Source organism: Mustela lutreola, chromosome 6 (assembly GCF_030435805.1).
Source record: "Mustela lutreola isolate mMusLut2 chromosome 6, mMusLut2.pri, whole genome shotgun sequence".
NCBI lineage: Eukaryota > Metazoa > Chordata > Mammalia > Carnivora > Mustelidae > Mustela > Mustela lutreola.
In genome coordinates this window covers 151,230,608-151,256,992 of record NC_081295.1, presented here as the reverse complement: position 1 = coordinate 151,256,992, position 26,385 = coordinate 151,230,608, and the positions used below count along the sequence as shown (strand labels likewise).

Genomic DNA, 26,385 nt, shown 5'->3' with positions numbered 1-26,385 from the left:
TGCCTTCGGCTCAGGTCATGATCTCAGGGTCCTGGGATCGAGTCCCGCATCGGGCTCTCTGCTCAGCAGGGGCCTGCTTCCTTCCCTTCCCCTCTCTCTGCCTGCCTCTCTGCCTACTGTGATCTCTCTCTGTCAAATAAATAAATAAAATCTTTAAAAAAAAAAAAAAAAAAAAAAAAAAACAAAATATATAAAGAACTGATACAACTCAACACCCAAAAAACAAATAATTCAATTAAAAGCTGGGCAGAAGACATGAACAGACATTTGTCAAAGACGAGAGAAAGATGGTCAACAGATATACGAAAAGATACTCAAAATCACTTATCATCAGGGAAATGCAAATCACAACTACAATGAGATAGCACCTCACACCTCTGAGACCGGCTAAAATCAAAAACACAATAAACAACCAGTGTTGGCAAGGACGAAGAGGAAAAGGAACACTCTTGCCCTGCTGGTGGGAATGCAAACTGGTGCAGCTACTGTGGAGAACAGCATGGAGAGGTTCCTCAAGAAATTAAAAACAGAACTACAGGGCACCTGGGTGGCTCAGTGGGTTAAGCCTCTGCCTTCAGCTCAGGTCATGATCTCAGGGTCCTAGGATTGAGCCCCGCATAGGGCTCTCTGCTTGGCAGGGAGCCTGCTTCCTCTTCTCTCTCCGCCTGCCTCTCTGGCCTACTTGTGATCTCTCTCTGTCAAATAAATAGATAAAATCTTTAAAATAAAAAAAAAAATTAAAAATAGAACTACCCTATGACCCAGTAATCACACTACTGGTTGATTACCCAAAAAATATGAAAACACTAACTCAAAGGGACACATGCACCCCTATGTTAACAGCAGCTTTATCTACAACAGCCCAACTATGGAAGCAGCCCAAGTGTCCATCAATGGATAAATGGATAAAGAAGAGGTGGTGTGTGTGTGTATTTATATATGAAATTTATATATGAAAAAGAATGAAATCTTGCCTTTTGCAACAACACGGATAGAGCTACAGAATATAATGCTAAGTGAAATACATCAGTCAGAGAAAGACAAATACCACATGATCTCACTCATATGTGGAATTTAAGAATCAAAAGAACAGAGGAAAAAAATAGACAAACCAGGAAACAGACTCTTAACTATAGAGAACTAACTGATGGCTACCAGAGCGGAGATGGGTAGGGGGTTGGTTAAATAGGTGATGGGCATTAAAGACTACACTTACCATGATTAAAAAAGTAAATGTTATTTCTGACTTGACATTACCACAAAGCATTTCTAAAACAGAAACAGTAAAAACTCTTCAAACAAAGCAGGTCCTACTTCACTGTATCATAAAAGGATACATTAAGAGCTTGACCATTTACTAAAATAACTTCTAACAAGTAACATACAATACGAAGGCTTTTCCTCTGCCAAAAGAACAATAAACTTTTCATCTGCTGGAATCCACATCTAGTTCGTTCTCACGTCCTCACACCTTCCAGCAGTATACCCTGTAACACATACCACGATCAGGCCACACTTGTAGAATGCATAAATGATCTACAAATATATGAACGAACTATCAAGAACCACAAAAGCCCAGCAATTTAGAAATGATTTCTCTGAAACTGGGAGCACCCAAACAAAATGCCTTATTCCAACCTATGTAAGCTTATCACAACACTCCACGTTTGTAACTCACATGCTACTCTTATGCCTATGAACTAGAACCTCAGTCAATGGCTGCGCAATGGACTTTTTTCCACTAACCAAAAAGTACATGCTAGGTTTATTCACAGCTGGCTCAGGCGTTAAGCATCTGCCTTCAGCTCAGGTTATGACTGCGAAGTCCTGGGATCAAACCCCATGGCAGACTTCCAGCTCAGTGAGAAGTCTGCTTCTCCCTCGGCCTCTGCTGCTCCCCCTGTTTGGGCTCGCTCTCTCTCTTTCAAATGGATAAATAAAATCTTTAGGAAAAAAAAAAAAAAAAAAAGAGGCACTGGACAAGAGCTAATTGCTCAGAGACTCTATCAGATTTCCCTACTGAATAATTATATTCCTGCGTTCACATAGTAAAAAGCAATTTTAAGTATATACCCACATAATCTCTCTTCTCCCCAAATAGTAAAAGTATCTATTATTGGTTACTGAAAGCTAATTCCGAATTTCTTATGTACTGTTTCCAGAGATCTGTGTATATTTCACATAACCTGTATTTTATACCTATTCCCATCAGTTATAAAGTTAAAAGAAAATATTTTCGGTCTACATTCCATCAATAAAACATGTCAAATTATTTAGCAATAATAATTTTTATAAACCCCCACCATTCCACAGTAATGGAAGAGACAACTGGCACAGATAACCCAGAAATCATTCATCTCATATATTCAACCTAAGTATAGAATCTATAGAGATTTCCTTTAAATGTCTTACAGAAGCTCCTATTGTTCATTCTTCCTGGGCTACAGTATCTGACCAGGGAGAAGAGATTCCACAGTCTGCTGCATGCAAGCCAAACTAGAATTAAACACAGACTGCAACTTTCTAAAGTGGGGACAATCATCAGTACATAACGTCAATACAAATACATACAGACAATACAAATACATACAGACAATACAACTATATAAAAGTAATATACCACATTAAGAAAAATGAATTTCATATTCAAGTGATTGCTCCCTTAATCCTCCCTTTTCACTAATCCTAAGTAAGCAGCTAAAATGTAACAAAACCTAGTATTCTTGTAGAAATACACCAGGACAATTGTTTTACCTTTATTTTTTAGAAAAGTACTGTAATAAGACCAAATACAAACTGCTAATAGACTAAAATTTAAATTAAAATGCATTAGATATTTAATGTCACCAAGGAAAAGTCAAGCTAATTTTTTTTAAATGTTTCAGGAGATAATCTCACAGGCTATTGTCTGAATACCCAAACTGCACCGTTAGGAAATATTAAGGCAAACTCACAAACTTACACTAAATGAATACAGAAAAATAATTCTCTTCTTTCAGAGAAATAATTCTAAAAGCACATTTTGATACTTTTATCTAAAGAACAAAATTTAATATTAAGGGTGATTTCACTGTCTAAAGAATAAATGACCAAAAACACAGAGCAAGACATTCGGACTATTTAGTTGCTGATCAACAGGCCCTCTTGAGGCTAGGACTTTGCCAATCACACAGACAGTAGGAGCTGCAGAATAGTGGTCTCAGTGTTTCAGAGCGACAGAGACCTCACTGGGTGATTTAAAGTAGGACACAATCCCTCCATTCTAGTTTGTAAAGTACAGATATCAACACTTAACTCATCGCCCAAAAACTAACTAAGGTAACATACAGAAAGCGCTGGGCCAGTCGCTGTCACAAAACATTCGATTATGGCCCCATTTAATGTACAGGCCGCCAGCGACAGTAACATAGATGTGTGTGCGCGCCGGTTACTACATACACGTATTTCCCAGCTCAGTCCCCAGAGAGCACCTAGGAACACAGACACTTCATGGTGGTGATGAGCACACCAGTGTCCACAGCCCTCATGTGGCTCTCAACATCCTTCTTTTTGTGAAAGGAATCAGAACTACCTGGAGAAGTGGCTGCTTCCAAGGCTAGGGAAGGGGAAATATGAGACTAAAACATCTTATGGTGTCAGAAAATAAGAAAGGGCTCAAAAAAAGGGGCACACGTTGAGAAGATGCGGGAACCAGCCTGAATGAGGCCCTATGGCCAAAGCCAGAACAATACGAGCAGCAGAATTAATAATGACAGTATTGGACCATAACCCACAGAATAGAATATTCAGTATGTAAATTCATACTGATACACATAAATGCAACAGGGGAGAAAGGGTAGTCTTTCCTTACAGAAGAATCCCAGTGAGTAAGTGTAGAAGAAAAGAAAACAGATAATCACCACTCAACAAACAGTACAGTAATGACTGCTGCAAACAAGTTCCATGGAAAGATACTAAAGTTATCAAGATATTAAAATTAGTAGAGAAAAGGTTGAGGAGAAATAGGATATTTACTAATTACAATGAGAAAAAGTAATAACTTTACTATGGAGAAATCTGGCAGACATAGCCCACTGGTAATAAGACACACTGATTCATGAGAAACTATGATCCATAGGGAACCCAATGGGCCCTTCTCGCCAAGACTGCAGACATAACCTTACGCTAATAACGAAGAAACCTCTGACAAACACAAGGTGAGGGGCATTCTACAAAATAACTAGTAACTCACTGGTTTTCCTCAGCAGTCCACAGACATAAAGAACAAGAAAAAACTGAAGAACTCTCACAGACTGAAGGAGACTAAGGAGACATTACCAATATATATAAAGTGAGATCTTAGATTGGATCCTGGAACAGAAGAATATAAATGGGAAAACTCGTATAATTCAAAAAAGATAAGCAGTTTAGGTAAGGGTACTGCTCTAATGTTAACTGCCCAGTATATTAAACACAGTATAATTATGTAAGATGTTCATATTAGGGGAAGATGGATAATGGACATATGCAAACTATAATTTTACTACTTTTCTGTAAGTCTAAATTCATTTCAAAATATTTTTTAGAAGTACTTTTAAAATAGGATATCTGTAATTATCCAGACAATGTGTAATAGTTATCATTTTGTTTTGCCTTAAAATCATTAAATTACATTAAAATATGCTTTAACTGTTGAAACTAAAATACATATCTCCGAAAAAATTAGCTCTGAAACATTCATTCAATAAAATGCACTACAGATCTCATTACCTGTAATTTCATATCCATAAGCAGCCAGTTGTCCAGCCATATATTCTCCATCTGAATTATTATGAGAACAACCCCATGTTCGCAACCAAATTTTCTGTATGCCTGGAATGGTGCTACAAAATAATCAACCAAAAAAAAAAAAAAAAAAAAGTAAGTCTCATCAAGGGAGTTTTGGAACAAAAAAAAACACAAGATGATTTCTGAGCATATCATTCAAAAACACACAGCAACCTATTCACAATCTGTTCATGAAATACACCAACTTAATCCACAATCAATTGCTACACCAAGTCTATAATCAAAATAAAATAACCACAGGATTCTAAGTTAAGACTCTCTATATAAAATTAGATCTCCTTTTTCTCTGAATTATATTTTAAATTAAGTCTCTCTACATAACAAGATCTCCTTTTGCTCAGAACTGTATTTTAAATTCGGTACTACTAATGCACTATCGCAAAGTTAAATTCAAAGAAAGGTAATACAAATAACAACAGCAAAGAAAATGTTCTAGCAACAGAACCAAGGAAAGAAAAACTAAGTTTATCTACCTGCTCAGTGACTCCTATATAATAGTTATAATCTTTATTTTATAACTAAGATATAAGCAGCTGACTCAGAACAGAAAAACTATCACCCTGTAGCAGAATTAAAAATATACCTTATATAGAGTTATAAAAATGTAATATTTTTAGGAAGGGAAAAAAAGGACTTTCAACTTGGACTGCCTTAATAATTTGAAATTAAAGAGAAACTACCTTAAAGACATTCAAAGCAAATCTGATCAACTTCAGTCATTAAAATATAAGGACAGTTTAAATTCACAGATTTTATTTATTTATTTTTTTTTTAAAGATTTTATTTATTTATTTGACAGAGAGAGAGATCACAAGTAGGCAGAGAGGCAGGTAGAGAGAGAGGAAGGGAAGCAGGCTCCCTGCTGAGCAGAGGGCCCAATGCGGGACTTGATCCCAAAATCCTGAGATCATGACCTGAGCCGAAGGCAGCGGCTTAACCCACTGAGCCACCCAGGCGCCCCTAAATTCACAGATTTTAAAAGCTTACTGTTCCAAACAAAATAACCAAGTGTATTAAAAATTTCAACAATTTACTAGCTAAACAAATGTAAGCATATTAAAGCCATAACAAGTGCATAACCCTTTATGGCTAGGCTGTCTTAGAATTTCACTCTACAGACCTAACATAATAAAACAGCATGAATTTATTTGTGCCCAACGCCTTTAGCTGATCCATAAGTATTTGTAAATTTGTTAAGAAAAATGAAGTACCCAAACCAACAAACCACCATCTCAAGAATTCAAAATTCCAGGAAAAGTTTTGAATTTGGAAGTAACACAAGATTCTATACCAACTACAGTAGTGGAATCAAAGATCCTGGGGCAGTGGAGCGGGGGCGGGGGGGGGGGAGATCCTGTTTGTGCCAAATAGTGCCCTTGGCCCTGTCTTCAAGAAATATGCCATCTCACATCCTTTTCTTTTTTAAGCAATTATTTTGCTAAATTTAAAACCATTCAAATAAAAATATAAATCTACATGTCTGCTCTCAAGAGTTCAAAAGACTTTCAGAAAGAGACATTATGTATATCACATCTGGTAGTACCAGTTTCTTCCCTGGTAGGATACTGAATATAATTTCAAAACAAGAGCTTACCTATCACTTGGTGGACTGTTTTCCTCTTGCAAGTATTTTTGGGTGTTTCGCTTTCGTGCCTTTGGAACCACATGCTTTCGTGCAGAATGCCTATCTTGTGGCTTTAAATCTCCCTGGGACACAATATCTTCTATGTCATCCAGTAGTATGTCGCAGGACGCAGAAGGCATCTTCTCTATTATCTAAGAAAGTTATAAACGACAGCAGCACATGAGTCCCTGAGAAATCTGTTTAACAGAGTATCACCTATAAAATATTCTTGCTGATCTCGAGTCTAATAAAGCCTTTACATTTAAACTTAGGTTTACAAAAAACACAAAAGATAAAAAACACAAGGAAATAATCAGACAAATCCTACTGATAATGGGACATCCCAAGGTTCAAGTGATCTATCCCCTCAGCATATCAGTAACACAGAGAAAAAAATAAGAAAGAGACTATTCATGGTTAAAGAAGACTCAAAAGCCTAACAACGAAAGGTAATTCGCATTCTTGATAATATACTTTGTCCAACCAGCTGTAAGACATTTTGGGGACAACTAGGAACATCAGAATATGAAGTGGGTGTTAGGTAATATTACAGTATGGCTGTAAATCATTAGACATAAAGTACTGTCCTTATGTTCAAAAATCTTATTTCTGACACTGTATACATGACTTTACTTTTTATTTATTATTTTTAGAAAATATTCTTAGAGATACTTATTAAGTATTTGGAGGTTATATATCATTATGCCTATAATTTACTTTAAAACAGTAAAAATAGGATATATGCCAAACATTTTTTAATCTAAGACATAGGTGTGTTGGTGTGCCCTATCCAATTCAACTTTACTGAAAGTTCAAAATGTTTGAAATTAAGAAAAATGTGGATATAGCTTCCAGGAAGACAGAACAGATATACTTTTCCCTCCCCCCTCCCACTAAATACAACTAAAACTAGGGAGATTATATATAAAATAAACATTAGAAGACTTTGAAAGGAAGAGAGAAAGAGGTAAACTGGATAGGGACTTGGGAACCCAAGGAACAACACAATGGTGAGTCGCTTGGGGTTTCTTTTGCCTTCTATATCCCAGACTTGAAGCTGAAGAAGCCAGCAACCCAACAAGACGCAGACAATAAAAGCCCCCCCAAAAGACTGTTCTCTTTGCAAAGAAGCAGAAAAGGGGTGGCCTAGAGAGATGAAAATTTTCAGACAATAACCATTCTACTCCATGAAACAAAACATAAAAAATCCCACAAAACTGGAGTCCTACCTCCTGACTTCTACTTTTGAGGCTGTAATGAGGCACCCCAAAACACTCCACCAGGACAGAACCAGAGTAGGGACTCTGGACTTTCAAACCAGCCAACCCACCAGTAACCCACTCTGGACTTTCAAACCAGCCTACCCACCAGGCCCTCCCCGCCCACTCAGTGAAAACCAAACTGGTAAACAAGTTTGAAATCAAATTCCTATCAAAATCCCAGCAAGATGTCTCATGGACATAGATAAGACTGTTCCAAAATTCATATGGGAAGATTTTAAAAAAATTAAAATATCTGAAATAATTGTGAAAAAGAAATAGTGGGAGGAACTGGGTGCCCAATTTTCAGACTCATTATACAGAGACAGTAATCGAGACTATGTGGCATTGGAGGAAGAACAGAAATACGAATCGAGAACAGAACAGAGACCTGCAAACAGACCCACACGAATATGCCCAAGGGATTTTTCATGAAAGTACGAAAGCAATTCAATGAAAGAAAGATAAATTTCTCTATTAGTGCTGGAGCAAGGGGACATTTATAGACCAAAAAAATCAACCTCAATCTATTTCCTAGTTTATACAAAAATTAACTTAAAATGTATCATGAACTTAAATGTAAAACACTGTAAGCTTTTGAGAAAAATCATAAGAGAAAATCTTCTAGACTTAGAGCTAGGTGAAGAATTCTTAGACCTGACACCAAAGTGCAACCATAAAAAGGAAAATTAATAAATCCAGACATCACCAAAATTTTAAACCTTTACTCTGCAAAAGACCCGTTTGAGAAGATAAGAAGTCAAGCTACTGAGTGGGAGAGAATGTTTGCAAACCACCTATCTGACAAAGGATGGTATGTAGAATTCAAAACACAATAGTAAAGAGGTCCCTGGCTGCTTCAGTGGAACGTGCAATTCTTGATGTCAAGGTTGTGAGTTCGAGCTTCATGTTGAGGACAGAGATTACTTAAAATTAAAATCTTAAAAAAAAAAAATACAATTAGAAAATGGGCAGAGGACATAAAGTCATTTCACCTAAGAGGACACAGAGAGAGCAAATAAGCACATTTAAAGATGGCCCACATTACTCATCACCAGAGAAATACAAACCCAAACCACAGTAAGGTATCACTACACGTACCTATCAGAATGGCTACAGGAAAAACCAGCGAGAACATCAAGCCGACAAGGACGGAGAGAAACTGGATCACTCACACACTCCTAGTGGGAACATACACAGCCACTCTGGAAAACAGTTTGGCATTTTCTTAAAAAACTAATCATGTGACGACCATGTAACCCGGCAATTACACTTGAGGGTTTATCCAAGAGAAAGACATGTAAAGCCTCAACACAAATGGTTACAGCACAAATGTTTCTTTGTGTTAGGCGAAACCTGCAAACACCTAGATGCCCCTCAGTGGGTGGTACGGTCAAACAGGCTCTAGCACCCGCATACCACAGAACACCACCCAGCAACAAAACACCTACGACCGGTACCCACAGCACCTGGTTCAATCTCCAGGGAACGATGATGAGTGATGATGAGTGGAAAGAGCCATACCCGAAAGGTTACACACTCATGGTTGCATTTATAGAACATACTTGAGACTGAAGTAACAAAATTACATAAATAGGGAACACAAGAGAGGTTAGCAGGGGTTAAGCAGAGGAGGACAGGGGAGAAGTGAATGTGACTGTCGAAAGGCAACAGGAGCGATCCCTGGGAGTGATGCGAATGTTCTCCATCCTGACTCGGTCAATGTCAGTCCCCCCTCCCCCTCCGCGGTGATACTATATTACAGTTTCGCAAGATGTTACCACTGGGGAAAACTGGATAAACATTATAGCATCTCCACATAATTTTTATTACTGAAAGTGAATCTATAATTATGTGAAAATAAAATAATTAAGAAAAAAGTTATCTGGAAAGAAAAAGGAATATATGCTGAGTGCACTGAGTACTACTACTACGCTTATGAAGAAGTGCTTTACCGGGTCATTCATTAAGCATCTGCAGCTCCATGAGTTTGGTGGTGTTACTGTCCTCACTTTAAAGAGCCTCCTGGGGACACCTGGGTGGCTCAGTTGGTTAAGCAGCTGCCTTCGGCTCAGGTCATGATCCCAGCGTCCTGGGATCGAGTCCCACATCGGGCTCCTTGCTCGGCGGGGAGCCTGCTTCTCCCTCTGCCTCTGCCTGCCATTCTGTCTGCCTGTGCTCGCTCTCTCCCCCTCTCTCTCTCTGATAAATAAATAAAATCTTTAAAAAAAAAAAAAAAAAAGAGCCTCCTGAAACACAAAGAGCTAACTTACCCAAAGAGCCCAAGCCCATTTGCTACTTCATGTAGCCTCGAATGCCTATGTGATGTAGGTATACCAAATGACCACTAGTCCTATCTGCATTGCCCAAACCAGTGTTAAGGATCCTAATACTCCCTGTCGGTCTCAAGCCTCTCGGACAAATCTTCCCGGTCTTCACTTGCCAGATCCCCAACCTCCCGTGAACAACTTTCAATTAAATGAGCAGTTTCCAGCCAGGATCATTTTGTGCCCTTTACTGTAACAGACTCTTTACAACTGTAACAAATGATGCCCAGTAAATCAGACAAACCTGTGTTCAAAGATAGTTCTACACTGGTAGTAACAGCAAAAGGTTAAAAATAATCTACTAAAGATTGGTTAAAATGTGGTGAACGTGCATACCGCATTGTCCTGGTGGGGCTGCCTATCACTCCTCCTTCCCTAGACACAGGAATGCGGCACAGGAGCCAAGCCTTTAAAGTGACCCATCCTCCTGGCCACAGTAAGTGGTTCAGGGATGTACGTGACAAGCCCGATCACTGAAAACCATCAAGAGTACTTCTATGCCAGAGCTAACAGGAGAGACGGCTTCCCTTTCACTGAAGTGGCTAAGTAGGGAAGATGTCGGACTGGGGCTGCTGAGGGCCATGCTGCCCGCCATAGGGCAGAAACTGCCCAGGGAATGAAGCCTAATGGGGGCTGGAGAGAGAACACCGACATTATTTGAACACCTGGATCAAAAGCCTGTTCTGCCCAGTTATGTAAGCCAGTAAATTCCCTCTGTGGCTTAAATTAGTTTAAATTGGGTTTTCTGCTCTTGCTAAGAAGAGCCCTGGCCAACTCAGCAAATTAGAGAAGGAGAAATAAAGTAGGTTAGTCTTTCTGAAATTGGTTCTATTTATTTCAAATACAAATGATCAGTGGGGAAAAATGGTTCTGTGGTCAAATAAATTTGGGAAACTCTGCCTCCTTACAGACCCCCAGTATTCATTAGTAGATCAAAGACTATGAAAAGCTGCAGTAAAGAGCCTAAAACTCATTTATCTTAGGAGTTTTCCGAAAATTAATTTCTCACAGATCTCCTCTTAATGAGGCTAAAGATGGTACCAAAAACAGAAGGCCTGAATGAAGCAGACCCTCAGATCCCTTGCCACATTCTGCACAGATGGAGGACTTCCTTCTTTTACAGGGAAATGCTTCTCTGCCCATGTACTCTGCCTACCAATCTGTTCCTGTAAGTGAACGGTCCACCGCCCCCCAACCAGGAACAATCCTTCTATTCTGACTTACTCAAGCACAGCCTCCCGGCAATCACTCCTCCTCCTGCAACATCACTGCCTCTGTGCCGAATCATTACTACCTACCTATAAACATGGTGTTATTTCACTCGCTGAACAAACACGATGTTATTTCTCCTACTGTATCTGGACCCCGCTTGCTCCCCGTACTACCTCAATCATATTCCTCTCCCTCGAACAAAAACTCCTTGTCCATTTGCAACAATGTGGATGGAGCCAGAGCCTATTATACTGAGGGAAATAAGTCAGTCTGAGAAAGATGAATACCATATGATTTCACACATACGTGGGATTTAAGAAAAAAAAAACAAACAAGCAAAGGATTTAAAAAAGAGATAAGAAGACAAACCAAGAAACAGACTCTTAACTCTAGAGAACACACTGATGGTTTCCAGAGGTGAGGGCGAATAGGTGATGGGGATTAGGGAGGGCACTTGTGATGAGCGCCAGTCATGTGCGAAAGTGTTGAATCACTCTACGGTATGCCTGCAGCTAGTATTACACTATATGTTAACTCAGTGGAATTTAAAGACTTATTTATTTGAGAGAAAGAAACTGAGAGAGAGCGAGTGCGCGCATGAGAAGGGATAGGATCAGAGTGAGAAGCAGACTCTCCACCGAGCAGGGAGCTCGATACGGGACTCGATCCAGGGACTCCAGGATCATGACTCGAGCCAAATGCAGCCGCCTTACCAACTGAGCCACCCAGGTGCCCCAACTCAATGGAATTTAAATAAAAACTTAAAAGAAAAAAATAAAAAGGAAGAAAAACTCCCCTTAGTTCCAACTCAAGATGGTGTTGTAGGAAGACTCTGAGCTCACCTCCTCCACAGAACACACCAAATTACACCTATTAATAGAACTCCTCCTCCTAGGAACACAGAGCGAGTGAGCAAGTGTGGAACCACCACAGACGGCAGGAGAAGAGCAAGAGAGACAAAGACACAGCAAGAGAGGGAAGCCCCACCTCCAGCACTGTCAACTGCAGTGGGAAGGGACAGTACTGAAGGACCAGGAACAGATCCCTCTCTCCTTGGACACAGGAAAAATAAAAAAATAAAAACAAGGTTTAGAAGGGCAACTAGCAAGGGCCCTGGGGCGGGTTAGTCAGTTAAGCATCTGTCTTTGGCTCAGGTCATGACCCCGGGATCCTGGGATCAAGTCCCGCATCAGGCTCCGCAGGGAGCCTGCTTCTCCCCCTCCTGACTCTCTGCCCCTCTCCCGCTCCTGCTCCATCACTCTCACTCGCTCTCAAATCAACAAAATCTTACAGGAAAAAAAAAAAAAAAAGAGCAACCAGCATATAAAAGCAACAACCCTAAAACTCTGCCAAGTAGCAGAGGAGCTAGAGGAAAACCTCTCTAAGTCAGAGGGGCTGGGGAACTGCAGTTGATGCTCCCACCCCACCTTAAAAGCCAAGATCAGAACAGGGTCCAGATTCCATGATGGAAAGATCCAAGCCTCCCAGTGAGACTGTGACTTCAGCAAGCCCAGGGTCCATAAACTCACACCAGCCCTAGATGTGCTGGGGCACAGAAAAACAGCCTATGTTTAAAAGGGCCAAGGAACTGTGGGAATTCTCTCTTCCTCCCCACCTGAAGAAGGGTCTGGCTGCCCTAAGAGATGGATTCCAACGCCATAACTGGAGAGTCCCAATGTTGGAACTGGCAGGTCCAGTCATCACAGGGAGCTTGTGACCTCAGCAAGTCCACGGTCCACAAGCCCACACCAGCATCCTGTGGTACTGGGGCAAAACAAACAGACTACAGTTCTGTGTTTTGTGTATGTGTGTGTCTGTTTTAATTTTTACTGTTTATCTTTGTAAAATTTGACTTATTTAGCATATATTTTTTTCTTTTTGGTTTTGTTCTTTTTTTTTCTTCTTTTTTCATCTTTTTTTTCCTTTTCTTTTTTCTTTTCTTTTATTATTTTCTTTTCCTTTAAAATATTTGTTCTTTATCCTTTCTGTAAAAAGCCACAGTTTGAAAGAGTTAACTAAGTACATATAGCCACAGCTCCAGCCAGTCAGCAAAAGTCTGCAAGAACACATGGTCTGCATAGGGGTCATCTTTCTTTCAACTTTTGGAGAAGGAACCCGTTTGCCTAATTCATAGAAACAAACACAAAGGTCAAGAAAAATGGGGAGATAGAGGAATATGCTCCAAAGGGGGGGGGAACCTCAGTAAAAGAATTAAATGCAACTGACTTAAGCAAAATCCTTGATAAAGAATTTAATGTAATGATCATAAAGATACTAAGTGGGCTCAAAAAAAGACTAGAGGAACTCAGTGAAACCTTCAATATAAAGATAGAAAATAATAAAAGAACCAATCCAAGCTGAAAAATACAATAACTGAAATAAAAAAAAACACACTGATGGAATCAACAGTAGGTTAGAGGAGCTGAAGAACATATCAGCAATCTGGAAGACAGGATAATGAAGAGCACATGAGCTGAACAGCAATGAGAAAAGAGTTCTTATAAAAGGAGAAAAGATTAAGAGATCCCTTGGATAACATGAAGTGAACAAATATTCACATTAGAGGGGTCCCAGAAGAAAAAGAGAGAAAGGTACAGAAAACTTATTTGAAGAATAACTGAAACTTCTCTAACTTAAGGAGGGGAAATAGACATCCAAGTCCAAAGAGCAGAGTTCCCAAAAAAAGAACCCAAGGAGGTTCATACTACAGCACATAATAATTAAAATGTCAAAGGTTAAAGATAAAGGGATAATCCTAAAAGCAGCAAGAGAGAAACAAAAAGTCATCTAAAAGGGAATCATCGTAAGGCTATCAGCTGATTGTTTAACAGAAATTTTGCAGTCCAGAAGAGGAAGGCATGATATACTCAAAGTGCTGAAGGAAAAAGGCCACAACCAAGGATATTCTACCAGGCAAGATTATCATTCAGATTTAAAGGAAGAGAAACAGTTTCCCACACAAACAATAGCTAAAGGAATTTATCACCACTAAACCAGCCTTAAGAAAAATGTTAAAGGAACTTCTTTAAGTGGAAAAGAAATGGACATAATTAGACATAAGAAAAAGTTGTAAGATATGAAAACATATACACAAATGTGAAGCAGGGAGTAAAAAGAGAAGAGGAAAAAGATTTTTTTTTCTGTTCTTTTCAGACTTTGAACTTAAATGACCACCAAATTAATATGAACTGCTCTTTACTTAGTATGTTATTTATGACCCTCATGGTAACCACAAACCCATGAGAGATACAAAAAAAACAAAGAGAAACAACGCTGAACAAAACACTATAGATCTATACCAATCTCAAAGAAAGAGAGCAAGAGAAGGAAGGAAAAAGTACAAAAACAACCAGAAAAAAAATTTTTTTTAAATGGCAATGAGGGGGCGCCTGGGTGGCTCAGTGGATTAAGCCGCTGCCTTCGGCTCAGGTCATGATCTCAGTGTCCTGGGATCGAGCCCCGCATCGGGCTCTTTGCTCAGTGGGGAGCCTGCTTCTCTCTCTCTCTCTGCCTGACTCTCCGCCTACTTGTGATTTCTCTCTCTGTCAAATAAATAAATAAAATCTTTAAAAATAAATAAATAAATAAATAAATAAATGGCAATGAGTACACACCTATCAATAATCACTTTAAATGTAAATGACCTAAATGCTCCAAACAAAAGACACAGAGAATATTTTTTTTTTTTTTAAAACCCATCTGGGGTGCCTGGGTGGCTCATCTGATTGAGCATCCAACTCTTGGTTTCAGCACAGGCCATGATCTCAAGGTCATAGAACCGGACGCCATGCCAGGCTCCATGCTCAGTCCAGAGTCCACTTGTCCCTCTCCCTCTGCTCCTCCCCCTCAAATAAATAAATAAAATCTTTGAAAAAAAAAAAAAAAAAAAAGACTCTTCTCTATATGCCACCTGTAAGAGACTCACCTCAGATCTAAAGACATAAGACATAAAAGGATGGAAAAACATCTGCCAAGCATATGGAAGCCAAAAAAATAAATAAATAAAGCTGGGGTAGCAATACTTCAACAATATAAAGTCTGTAATAAGAGACAAAGGGCATTATATAATAATAAAAGGATCAATCCAAAAAGAGGATAACAATTGCAAGTATCTATGTACCCAACACAGAAGCACCTAAATAAATAAAGCAAATACTAACAGACATAAAGAGAGAAATTAATGGTAGGTAATATAAAAACAGTAGGAGATTTTAATACCCCACTTACATCAATGGATAGATCATCCACAGAAAATCAAGAAGGAAACAATGTATCTGAATGACACAATGGACAAGATGGACATAACAGATATCCATCCCAGATTACAGAATACACTTTCTCTCCAAGTGCACATGAAACATTTTCCAGAATAGATGACGTATTTGGCCCAAAATCAAGCCTCAATAAATTTAAGAATACTGAAATGATACCATGCATCTTTCACTAGAATGGCATAAAACTAGAAATAAATCACAAGGGAAAAAAAAATGCAAAAAACATAAACACGGGGAGACTAAACAACATGATACTAGACAACCAATGGGCCAAAAGAGTCATCAAAAAAGAAATTTAGGGCACCTCGGTGGCTCAGTCAGCTAAGCATCTCATCTGCCTTTGGCTCAGGTCATGATCTCAGGGTCCTGGGATTCAAGCCCCATCTTGGGCTCCCTGCTCAGCGGGAGTACTTCTCCCTCTCTGCTTGTGTACTCACTCTAAGAAATAAATAAAATCTTGGGACGCCTGGGTGGCTCAGTTGGTTAAGCGGCTGCCTTCAGCTCAGGTCATGATCCCGGCGTCCTGGGATCGAGTCCCGCATCAGGCTCCTTGCTCGTCAGGGAACCTGCTTCTCCCTCTGCTTCTGCCTGCCTCTTGGCCTACTTGTGATCTCTCTCTCTCTGACAAATAAATAAATAATCTTAAAAAAAAAAAAAAAAATGAGGAATTAGAATATGCTTTCAAACACTACAATGACAAATTTAAAAAAAAAAGAAAGAAAGAAAATCTTAAAAAAAATTTTTAAAATACATGAAGGCAAATGAAAACAAAAAGACAACAATTCAAAATCTAGGAAACACAGCAAAAACAGTTCTAAAAGGGAAGTATGTATCAATACAGGCCTACTTCAAGAAGCAAGAAAAAAAATTCAATCTAACTTTACACCTGAAGGAACTAAAAAAAGAAGAGCAAAGGCCAAAATGAGTAGAAGGAAGGATATAATAAAGATCAGAACAGAAATAAATGATGCAGAGACTAAAATAACAATAGGGAAAAAAAATCAATAAAACCAGAGTTGGTTCTTTGAAAAAATAAAAGTGAAAAACCTTTATGGAAACTCACTGAGAAAAAAGGCAAAAGGACCCAAATAAATAAAATGAGAAACAAGAGAGAAGTAACAACTGATACCACAGAAATACAAAGGGTTTTAAGAGTATACTATGAAAAACAATATGCCAACAAAATGAACAACCAGGAAGAAATAGATATATTCCTAGAAACACACATAATCTTCTAAAACTGAACCAAGAAGAATAAGATAATCTGAACAGACCACCTACAAGTAATGAAACTAAGTCAGTGATCAAAAAACTACCAAGAAATAAAAGTACAAGACCAGCGGGGTTCATGAGTGAACTCTACCAGACACTTAACACATCAATAATTAATACCTATTCTCCTCCAACTATTCCAAAAAATAGAAGAGGAAGGAAAGCTTCCAAATACATTCTAAGAGGCCAGCATCACTCTGATACCAAAACCAGAGACACCACAAAAAAAGAACTACAGGCCAATATCCCTGATGAACATAGACGCAAAATTCTCAACAAAATATTAGCAAACCCCATAAAACAATACATTAAAAAGATCATTCACCTTGATCAGACAGAATTTATTCCCAGAATGCGAGGATGATTCAATACTTATATACCAATCCACATCATGAACCACATCAACACGACAAAGGATAAAATTCATATACTACCTCAATAGATATAGGAAAAAAAAGCATATGACATATTAAAAAAGTATATGACAAAATTCAACATCCATTCATGATAAAAACTCTCAACAAAATGGAATTAGAGGGAACATACCAAAACATAATAAAGGCCATATATGAAAAACCCACAGCCAACATCATTCTCAATGGTGAAAACTTTCCCTCTAAGGTCAGGAACAAGACAAGGGTGTCCACTCTCGCCACTTTTATTCAACACAGTGCTGGAAATCCTAGCCACAGCTCAGACGAGAGAACATAAGTGACATCCATACTGGTAAAGAAGTAGGCTGTCATTATTCACAGATGACACGATCCAGTTTTGGAAGACTCTTATGTTTCTAGATACATCCCCTAAGACAAGAGAAACAAAAGCAAAAACAAAGTACTGGAACTAAATCAAATAAAAAGCTTTTGTACAGCAAAGGAAACCATTAACAAAACAAAAAGGCAACCTACTGAATGGGAAAGATATTTACAAGTGATATATCCAAAAAGGGGTAATATATACAAAATATGTAAAAAGCACATACAACTCAACACCAAAAAAAAAGCCTATTAAAAAATAGGCAGAGGGGGCGCCTGGGTGGCTCAGTGGGTTAAGCTGCTGCCTTCGGCTCGGGTCATGATCTCAGGGTCCTGGGATAGAGTCCCGCATCGGGCTCTCTGCTCAGCAGGGAGCCTGCTTCCTTCTCTCTCTCTCTGCCTGCCTCTCAGACTACTTGTGATTTCTCTCTGTCAAATAAATAAATAAAATCTTTAAAAAAAAAAAAAAATGGGCAGAGGACCTGGATAGACATTCTTCCTAAGATAAACAGATGGCCAACAGACACACGAAACGATGCTCACTATCATTAATTATAGGGAAATGCAAATTGAAAACACAATGAGCTATCACCTCACACCTGGTAGAATGTCTAAAACCAGGAAGACAAAAATGAACAAGTGCTGGAGAGGAAGAGAAAGGAACTCTGTGCACTGCTGGTAGGAATGTAAATTAGTACAGCCACCACGGAAAAGCATGGAGGTTCCTCAAAAAATTAAGAACAGAAATACCAAGGATCTAGTATGTCCACGATCTGGGTATTTACACAGGGAAAAGGAAAACACTAACTCAAAGATACATGCACCCCTGTGTTTACCGCAGCATTATTTACAATACCCAAGACATCGAATCTTTCATGGATTATTGCCAATTAGTCTCCCTATGTCAACCCTTAATTCCCAAAGGACATTTTCAGCACCACGAGCCAGGGATTTCTTTAAATCCTAACTTCATCTCAAGCTTCAGACTGCCAATGGTATTCCCTCTCAGTAAAAAACCAAAATCGCGGGGCGCCTGGGTGGCTCAGTGGGTTAAAGCCTCTGCCTTCACTCAGGTCATGATCCCAGGGTCCTGGGATTGAGTCCCACATCCAGCTCTCTGCTCAGCAGGGAGCCTGCTTCCCCCTCTCGCTGCCTGTCTCTCTGCCTACTTGTGATCTCTGTCAAATAAATAAATAAAATCTTAAAAAAAAAAAAAATTGCTGCAAAGGTCTGCAAGGACATGAAGGACATGTACGATCAGCCTCTTGTCACCTCTCTGACCCTCTTTCCTACCATCCCCCTTCGCCTTCCACTCAACACATGAGCTTCCTCATACCCACCAGTACACACTCATCCCACCGTCTTAGCCTTGTCTGGGAGATGCCTTCTGGACTTTGTTCAAATGTCACCAGTGAAACCATTATGAGCAACTCCCACCTCACTGTGCACGCATGCGTGCGCTTGCTCGCTCTCTCTCTCTCTCTCTCTCTCTCGCACACACACACACACACACACACACACACACACTTGCTCTCCCCCTCCCCTGACTTGTCTCCTTACCATAGCAACTTCATTACCCACTCAGAAGTTCTCATTAATTTTTAATCTTTCTCTACCAGAACATGTACTCCACGAAGGTAAAGGTTTATTGTTTTACTGAGAGAGAGAAAGATACAAGCGCGCATGGGAACAGGGAAGGGCCGAGGGAGAGAGAATCCCAAGCAGGCTCTACACTCAGCAGAGCTGGCCACAGGGCCCGATCTCATGACCTGAGACCATGACCTGAGCTGACATCAGGAGCTGGACATTTAAGCAACTGAGCCACCCAGGAGCCCCAAAGGTAAAAGTTTTGTGTGCTCTGTTCACTGCTTTATCCCAGCAGTGCCTAAAACTGCAGCTAGCACATCACAGGTTCTCAATAAGTTTTGTTTTTTTTTTTTTTTTTTTTTTACTGTAGTTGACCAAGTCTAACAAGATAGGGCCCCTGGCTACTCCCTCTGTCCCAACTAAACTAAACCTTTAAGATATTCGCTAAGTACGCCAAACTAGTTTCTGACCCGAAGGTCTTCACACCTGTTTTTTACTGACTGGAATATCATGCCCCAAATATTGTATGGCTCGCTGGCCACTTCTCTCTTCAAATGACACCTCCTCAGAGAGGCCTTTCCTAACCACCGCATCCAAAGTAACCACACAGGGACGCCTGGGTGGCTCAGTCAGTTAAGCGCCTACCTTTGGCTCAGGTCATGATCCCAGGGTCCTGGAATCAAGCCCTGCATCGGGCTCCCTGATCAGCAGGGAGTCTGTTTCTCTCTCTCCCTCTGACTGCTGCTCCCCTCGCTTGTACACATGCGTGTTCTCTCTCTCTCAGTCTTAGGCAAATAAAATAACCACAAAAAGACCAAGCACTCATACACACTCATAATGACCTCTAAGCCGACACCCTAACTACAGAACATAATTCCATCTTTCTCACTGCAGTGTAAGCTCCATAAGGAACAAAGGCATTACCTCTTTCTCACCACAGCATCTATGACACCTGTAACAATGCCTCACCCAGAGCAGGCACACGGTATTTGTTGCCCGAGTGAATGAATTAATAAAATGCTTAAGGTAAATTTAGCTAGTCTCTCTATAACACAGGAGGAAATTCTGACACTGGATGTGAAGTTGAAGCAAATATCTAATAACCCTTAAAGTTTCTTCTATCGCTATTAGTCTATGAAATAAATAAGGTGAATGACAAAAGCTAAGACCAGATAGTACCTTCAAATGTTACTGAAGAACACCTGAAGGATTCTGAATTGAAACCCATATTTATTAATTACAATTTTCTTTGAAAAATGGACTGAGTCTTTTTTTTTTTTTTTAAGATTTTATTTATTTATTTGACGGACGGAGATCACAAGTAGGCAAAAGGCAGGCAGAGAGAGAGAGAGGAGGAAGCAGGCTCCCTGCGGAGCAGAGAGCCTGATGCAGTGCTGGATCACGACCTGAGCTGAAGGCAGAAGCTGAACCCACTGAACCACCCAGGCGCCCCTCTTAGTTACATTTTTAACATCCCATACAGCATTGTGTATGGACCCAAAGAAGGGAAAGAGAACAGAGAAAGAGAGATGAGATGGGCCCACGGAGGTAGACATACAGTATCACACAGTGAGGGGAGAAGAAAACTCTGCTAAGCCTCTCCTTTTACAGACCTGAAGTCCAGAGAAAGAAAAAGATTTGTGCGCCGACAGAGCTAGAATTAGAATCCAAGCCTTCTCTCAGCACCACGCTCTCCCATAGCTGTGCCTCACTGGCAAAGCCCGGACCACGTGAGAGTCTAATGCTATGCTAAGAAACAAAGACACTCCAGGAAAAACTGGCACGCAAGAAATGCAAACAGCCAATAAGCACTAGAAATACTGCTCAAGCACAGTAACAGCAAGTGCTTAAACAATAAATTATTTTTTGTCTACCCCACTGCTTAAAAAAAAAAAGACTGACAAAAGCCCTATTGCTGGCTGAAAGTATGGTAAAACTGGTATATGCTTTCTGGAAGGCTTTCTAGCAATACCTACCAAACTTTAAAACACATATATCCTTTGCCCAGCAATTCCACCTCTAGAAATTCACTTCAGAGAAACAATCTGGCTGCTTATCACAAGCAAATTAAAACAATCTCACTCTGGGCGCCTGGGTGGCAAAGTTGGTTAAGCATCTGCCCTCGGCTCTGCTCATGATCCCAGAATCCTGGGATCGAGCCCCGTATCAGGCTCCTTACTCAGTAGGGAGCCTGCTTTTCCCTCTTCCTGCTGCTCCCCCTCCTTGTGCTCTCTGTCACATAAATAAATAAAGTCTTTAAAAAAAAAAATCTCACTCATCAATAAAGTTTTTATTTCCAACAAGCTGGTAGGAGGAATTGTTAGCCCTCAGAAATTTATAAATGAGTAATAAGGAAATGAAAGCTTGGGACTAAGAAGAAAGCAAGACAATATTTAAAGGTAACAACAGAATCATAAACTTTTTTCTCAAAAGATAAAGGAATTCAAGTTTGATAAAGAGAGTAAAAATCGTCAGTAAAAAGGGAGTTACTAAAAATGATGAGAAGAAAAAAGAAATATCCTACAGTAGTATTATTTCCATTTGTGATTTATTAGGAGAGCTTTTATAGTACCAAATATCCAGGTTCCATTCTGAATTAGTATCTCCAAGAGTGGCATTTAAGAATGTTAACACAGGGGCGCCTGGGTGGCTCAGTGGGTTAAAGCCTTTGCCTTTGGCTCAGATTATGATCTCAGGGTCCTGGAATCAAAGCCCACAGTCAGGGCTCTCTGCTCAGCGGGGAGCCTGCTTCCTGCTCTCTCTCTGCCTACTTGTGATCTGTCAAGTAAATAAATAAAAATCTTTAAAAAAAAAAAATGTTAACGCAAAACTTGCCCAGGTAATTCCACCAAACATTCCTGATTGAGATCCACCATTCTTCTGGACAGATGTTCTCAATCTTGAGTGCTCACTGTATTCACCTGATACGCTTTTGAAAGCTATGAACAAATGAGGAGCACCTTGGTGGCTCAGTGGGTTAAGCATCTGCCTTTGGCTAAGGTCGTGAAGCTGGGGTCCTGAAACCCAGGCCCTGCATCAGGCTCCCTCCTTATCAGAGAGACCACTTCTTCCTCTGCCTGCTCCTCCTCCTAGCTATGTGCTCTTGCACATGCACTCTCTCCTTTTCTCTCTGACAAATAAATAAATAAAATCTTTAATAAAAAAAAAATCTTAGGTTTCAAAGGACACTATCAAGAAAGTGAAAGGACAGGTCATACAATGAGAGAAAATATTTGTAAATCATGTCTGATAAACATCCAGTATCAGAATGCAATAATTATCAAAGTCAACAATAAAAAGACAACCCAATGTAAAATGTGACAAAAGATATGAATACATATTTCTCCAAAGAAGGTGTACAAATGGCCAACAAGCACATGAAAAGACGTCAACATGATTAACTATAAGGGAAATGCAAATCAAGACCACAATGACCTACCACTCCACACCCACTAGGATGGCTAAAATTAAATTAATGAATTAAAACAGCATTCACTAGGGCACCTGGGTGGCTCAGTGGGTTAAGCCGCTGCCTTCGGCTCAGGTCATGATCTCAGAGTCCTGGGATCGAGTCCCGCATTGGGCTCTCTGTTCAGCAGGGAGCCTGCTTCCCTCTCTCTCTCTCTGCCTGCCTCTCTGTCTACTTGTGATCTCTCTCTGTCAAATAAATAAATAAAATAAAATAAACCTGCATTCACTAGGATGTAGATTAGGCCACCCAGAAAGAAAGAGAAAAGGATTAGGAACCAAGCCTTAAGGGAGTCCAAATTTAATTGCCAAATGGAAGAGAACCAGCCTATAAAAGAGACCAAGAAGCAGCAACCCAAAAAGGAGAAAATCTGTAGGTTACAGAAGGCAAAGAGAACATGTCCAAGAGGACAACAATGACAGTGCTTCTGAATGTAGATGAAAAGTACAGTGAATGAAAAGTCTCTTAGATTTGGTGATATAGCATGATACGCAGAGAATGGTTTTTTCCATAGAATGATGGTGGCAACATTACTAGAAACGAGGCTGCCTTTCTGAACTTTCTAATGTGTGGAACACTTCATGCAAGCGTAAAAAGTTTGAAATAAAGGAGTACCTTGATTATCTGCAATCGGTCTCAAAGCCTCTGGAAAGTCTGGAAAATAAAAACGGATCAGAAAAAGCGTGCTCCCAGCAAGTTCACAGACCCACAGTTAAGAACTCCTGCAGACTCGTTAAAAGGGATTAGACGTCATTAAAGACTGCCTGGGGCAGCAAGGTGAACGAGGTGCCGCGCTACTTCCAACTTCGGACGGATCTTGCGGGTCAGGTGTGTTTACATCCACCATCATCTGCCATTTCGGTGGTGGAGCGTCCGGCCACAGCTATGAACAGCACCCGAACCCAGCACGACAACACGTCTGCGTTATTCGAGTACTTCCAACTCCAAAACGGAAACGAGGCAAAGAGGGAGGTATACGGGTCACCATCCACGAGAGAAACACGTGTCGTCCCGAGATTCAGAGGGAGGTTTTAGGAGTAAAAGGGAACAAAACTGAAAGACCACAAGACATTTGGTCCTTCTAGCCAACTTCAGTCTAAATTCAGGAAATACAGCTCCGTACAAGCTACCTAACCGCGAAAGCCTTGTCCCATCCCACAAATTCGGCACAGACAGGGGGAGAACGAATGACACTAGATTTGACAATAAGGAACGAGGCCCCTTAAATATTTCTTACACCCTTCCAGCACCGAACGCCAACGACTCTGTCCTCACTTCTGGCGGCGCTCCCCGCCTCCCAATTGCCCCCGACCCCAGCTGGCAAGTCCCCTTTCAACGACGAAACAAACCAGCAAGCCGCCCGAGAAAGACCAAACCTGGAGAAACGGGCTCCACCATTAACGAAGCTCTAGCCACGCTCTGCCTCACACTGATCCACCCGCCACCCTGAGCCAGAGATCAGGCAACAATTTACCAGCCCAAAGAGAGGGAAGCACACGCTGTTCTGCGGATACGGAACACACTTCAGATGGAGCTCGCCATGACACAGACGTCCCGCCACGTCTATTTGCGCATGCTCGGCGACGGTGGCCCGAAGAGGTCAAATTGCATCCTCGCTGAAAGTGCGAGTTCAGGTCTAACTTGTTTTGGTAAAGATTACAGTCGGAATTCCTTTGATTGCAAGAGTGAAAATCGACGCCAAAACCTCAGGTTCTTAAAATCAATTAATAGTATCTTCTGCTGAGTTTTTAGTACGTGACAGACACCGTACTAAGCGCTTAACATAAACATTATCTCCCAACTTCTTCTTTTTATTATTATTATTGTTGTTGTTGTTATTTTACAAAAGAGGAAACAAGGAGTGTACATACTTGCCTAAAGTTACTATACTAGTAGTAGCAGTCCCCTGTGCTGAATTCAATTTTGCCCAGCTCTGAAAGAACCCATTCTTTTCATTACATTTACTTTCTCCCTCGATCTTTTATGAAAAGAGATCATATTGGCGAAGAGAGTAGAAAAGGACAAAGATCAGTTGGATTAAACAGTATAGATCATTTAACACCAAGCAAGGGTTTGTTTTGTTTTGTTTTGTATTGTTTTGTTTTAATGCTTGGAAGGCCGCTACACTGTAAGGCAGTTTAGCAGAAAAAACTTTCATGGAGTACACTGATTCTGGTCTAGTTGCCCTCCATGTGTTTTCTCATTTTATTATTTCTTACCCAGGACACTGTGCATGACCTTGTTTACTAAAAGAGCATCTCCACTTTAAAAAACGAAGACAATGGGGCGCCTGGGTGGCCCAGTGGCTTAAGCCTCTGCCTTCAGCTGGGGTCATGATCTCAGGATCCTGGGATGGATCGAGCCCCACATTGGGCTCTTTGCTCAGCAGGGAGCCTGCTTCCTCCCCTCTGTCTCTGCCTGCCTCTCTGCCTACTTGTAATCGCTGTCTGTCAAATGAAATAAATAAAATCTTTTAAAAAAATAATAAATAAATAAAATAAAAAACGAAGACAATTAGCTATGAAGAAGACAGAAATCATGAGCTTTATTGCTAGTGTATCTTCTAATTGCAATGCTACCCTTTGCTCACCATATCCATGAAAAAAAAAAATCCAAACTGTGACCTAGAGTCCACTGCAGTCCTCACCCAGCTGAATCAGAATTGTACCTTTACGCTGCCCCATCTCTCTCACTGTAATCCCACTGCCTAGCACATAATCTTCCACCTAATAGCCTCTCCGTAAGCTACCTTAACTAAGAGTGACTGACCCCCAAGATCTAGTTGAGTTCACGAAAGAAGTTTTACTGAGTATATACCACATGACCTCAGGCAAGACGCTGGAAGCTAGCCCTAGAAAGGGGAGAAAAAGACAACTCCCTACCTTAAGGATACTTCAACGATATAGTTTCAGTAGAAAAGAGCAATCACTGTGGAAGAGGAATGCCCAGGGACCTGTGGAGCACAACAGAGCAATTTCTCCTCTTACATACATAAAGAGCTCATGACTCCTTATGGGGGGAAAAAGAGTAGTGGAAGAAGATGTTCCAGGTGGGGAGATAGTAAAGCAAGTACACGGAGGCCTGAAGTATAAACTTTTGTATATTATAAAACCAAAAAGAGTAAAGGGGGTGATAGTTGAGAAGGCTGGACAGGGAAAATGCAGGGACCCCATGAAGGTGAGCCTTGTTTGCTACAATAGACGTTGGACCTAATTTTGGATGTATTAGGTAACATGAAAGTATCTGAGGAGATGATTCTTTCAGGAGGATGGGTTTGAGGACAAAACTTCAGACATGAATAAATATTGAAAACCTAAATGTAGTTGTTGGCTGTGAGGCATAGGGAAATGGAAGGGAAGACGCTTTTAATAGGAATCATTTGAAAAGCCATTTGACGCTCCCTCTAGGAATTTATCTGACAGAAATGTTCACAGTTACATCACATGGCATATGTGCCAGGTTATTCTTTAAAATGTGGCTTGTAATCACAAAATACCAGAAAACCTCTCTGGCTTCTGAACAGGGAATGGTTAAATAGATTTATGGTATATCTATACCTCTCTTAAGAAAAAATAAGGCTGCTTTTAAAGGACTATCCAAGACATTGTTAAGTGGACAAAGAAAGTTGCAACATAGTCTTTACAGTGTATAGTACACACCTGTGTGTGTGTGTGTGTATACACATTGACTACAGGAAGATTTACTTTTCCCTGTATTACATTTCTTTTTTTTTTAAGATTTTTTTTTTAATTTATTTATTTGACAGACGGAGATCACAA

The 26,385-nt window shown here is 40.2% G+C and overlaps 1 protein-coding gene across 3 annotated transcripts in view; it reads right to left on the bottom strand.

Moving 5' to 3' along the window:
* Positions 1-24,172, bottom strand: part of CDKAL1 (CDK5 regulatory subunit associated protein 1 like 1) — a 640,699-nt gene extending 616,527 nt beyond the window's left edge. For 2 of the 3 annotated variants that reach the window (XM_059179445.1, XM_059179447.1), the window contains exons 1-3: positions 24,081-24,172; positions 6,422-6,603; positions 4,750-4,862 (exon numbers count right to left, since the gene is read on the bottom strand). In XM_059179445.1, coding sequence (XP_059035428.1) covers positions 4,750-4,862; positions 6,422-6,591 — 283 coding nt within the window. In that variant the 5' untranslated portion in view covers positions 6,592-6,603; positions 24,081-24,172. Of the gene's footprint in view, positions 1-4,749; positions 4,863-6,421; positions 6,604-23,221; positions 23,261-24,080 lie in introns of all 3 variants that reach the window. The other variant, XM_059179446.1, reaches the window with a different exon arrangement.
* Between the last annotated feature and the right edge of the window lie 2,213 nt (positions 24,173-26,385).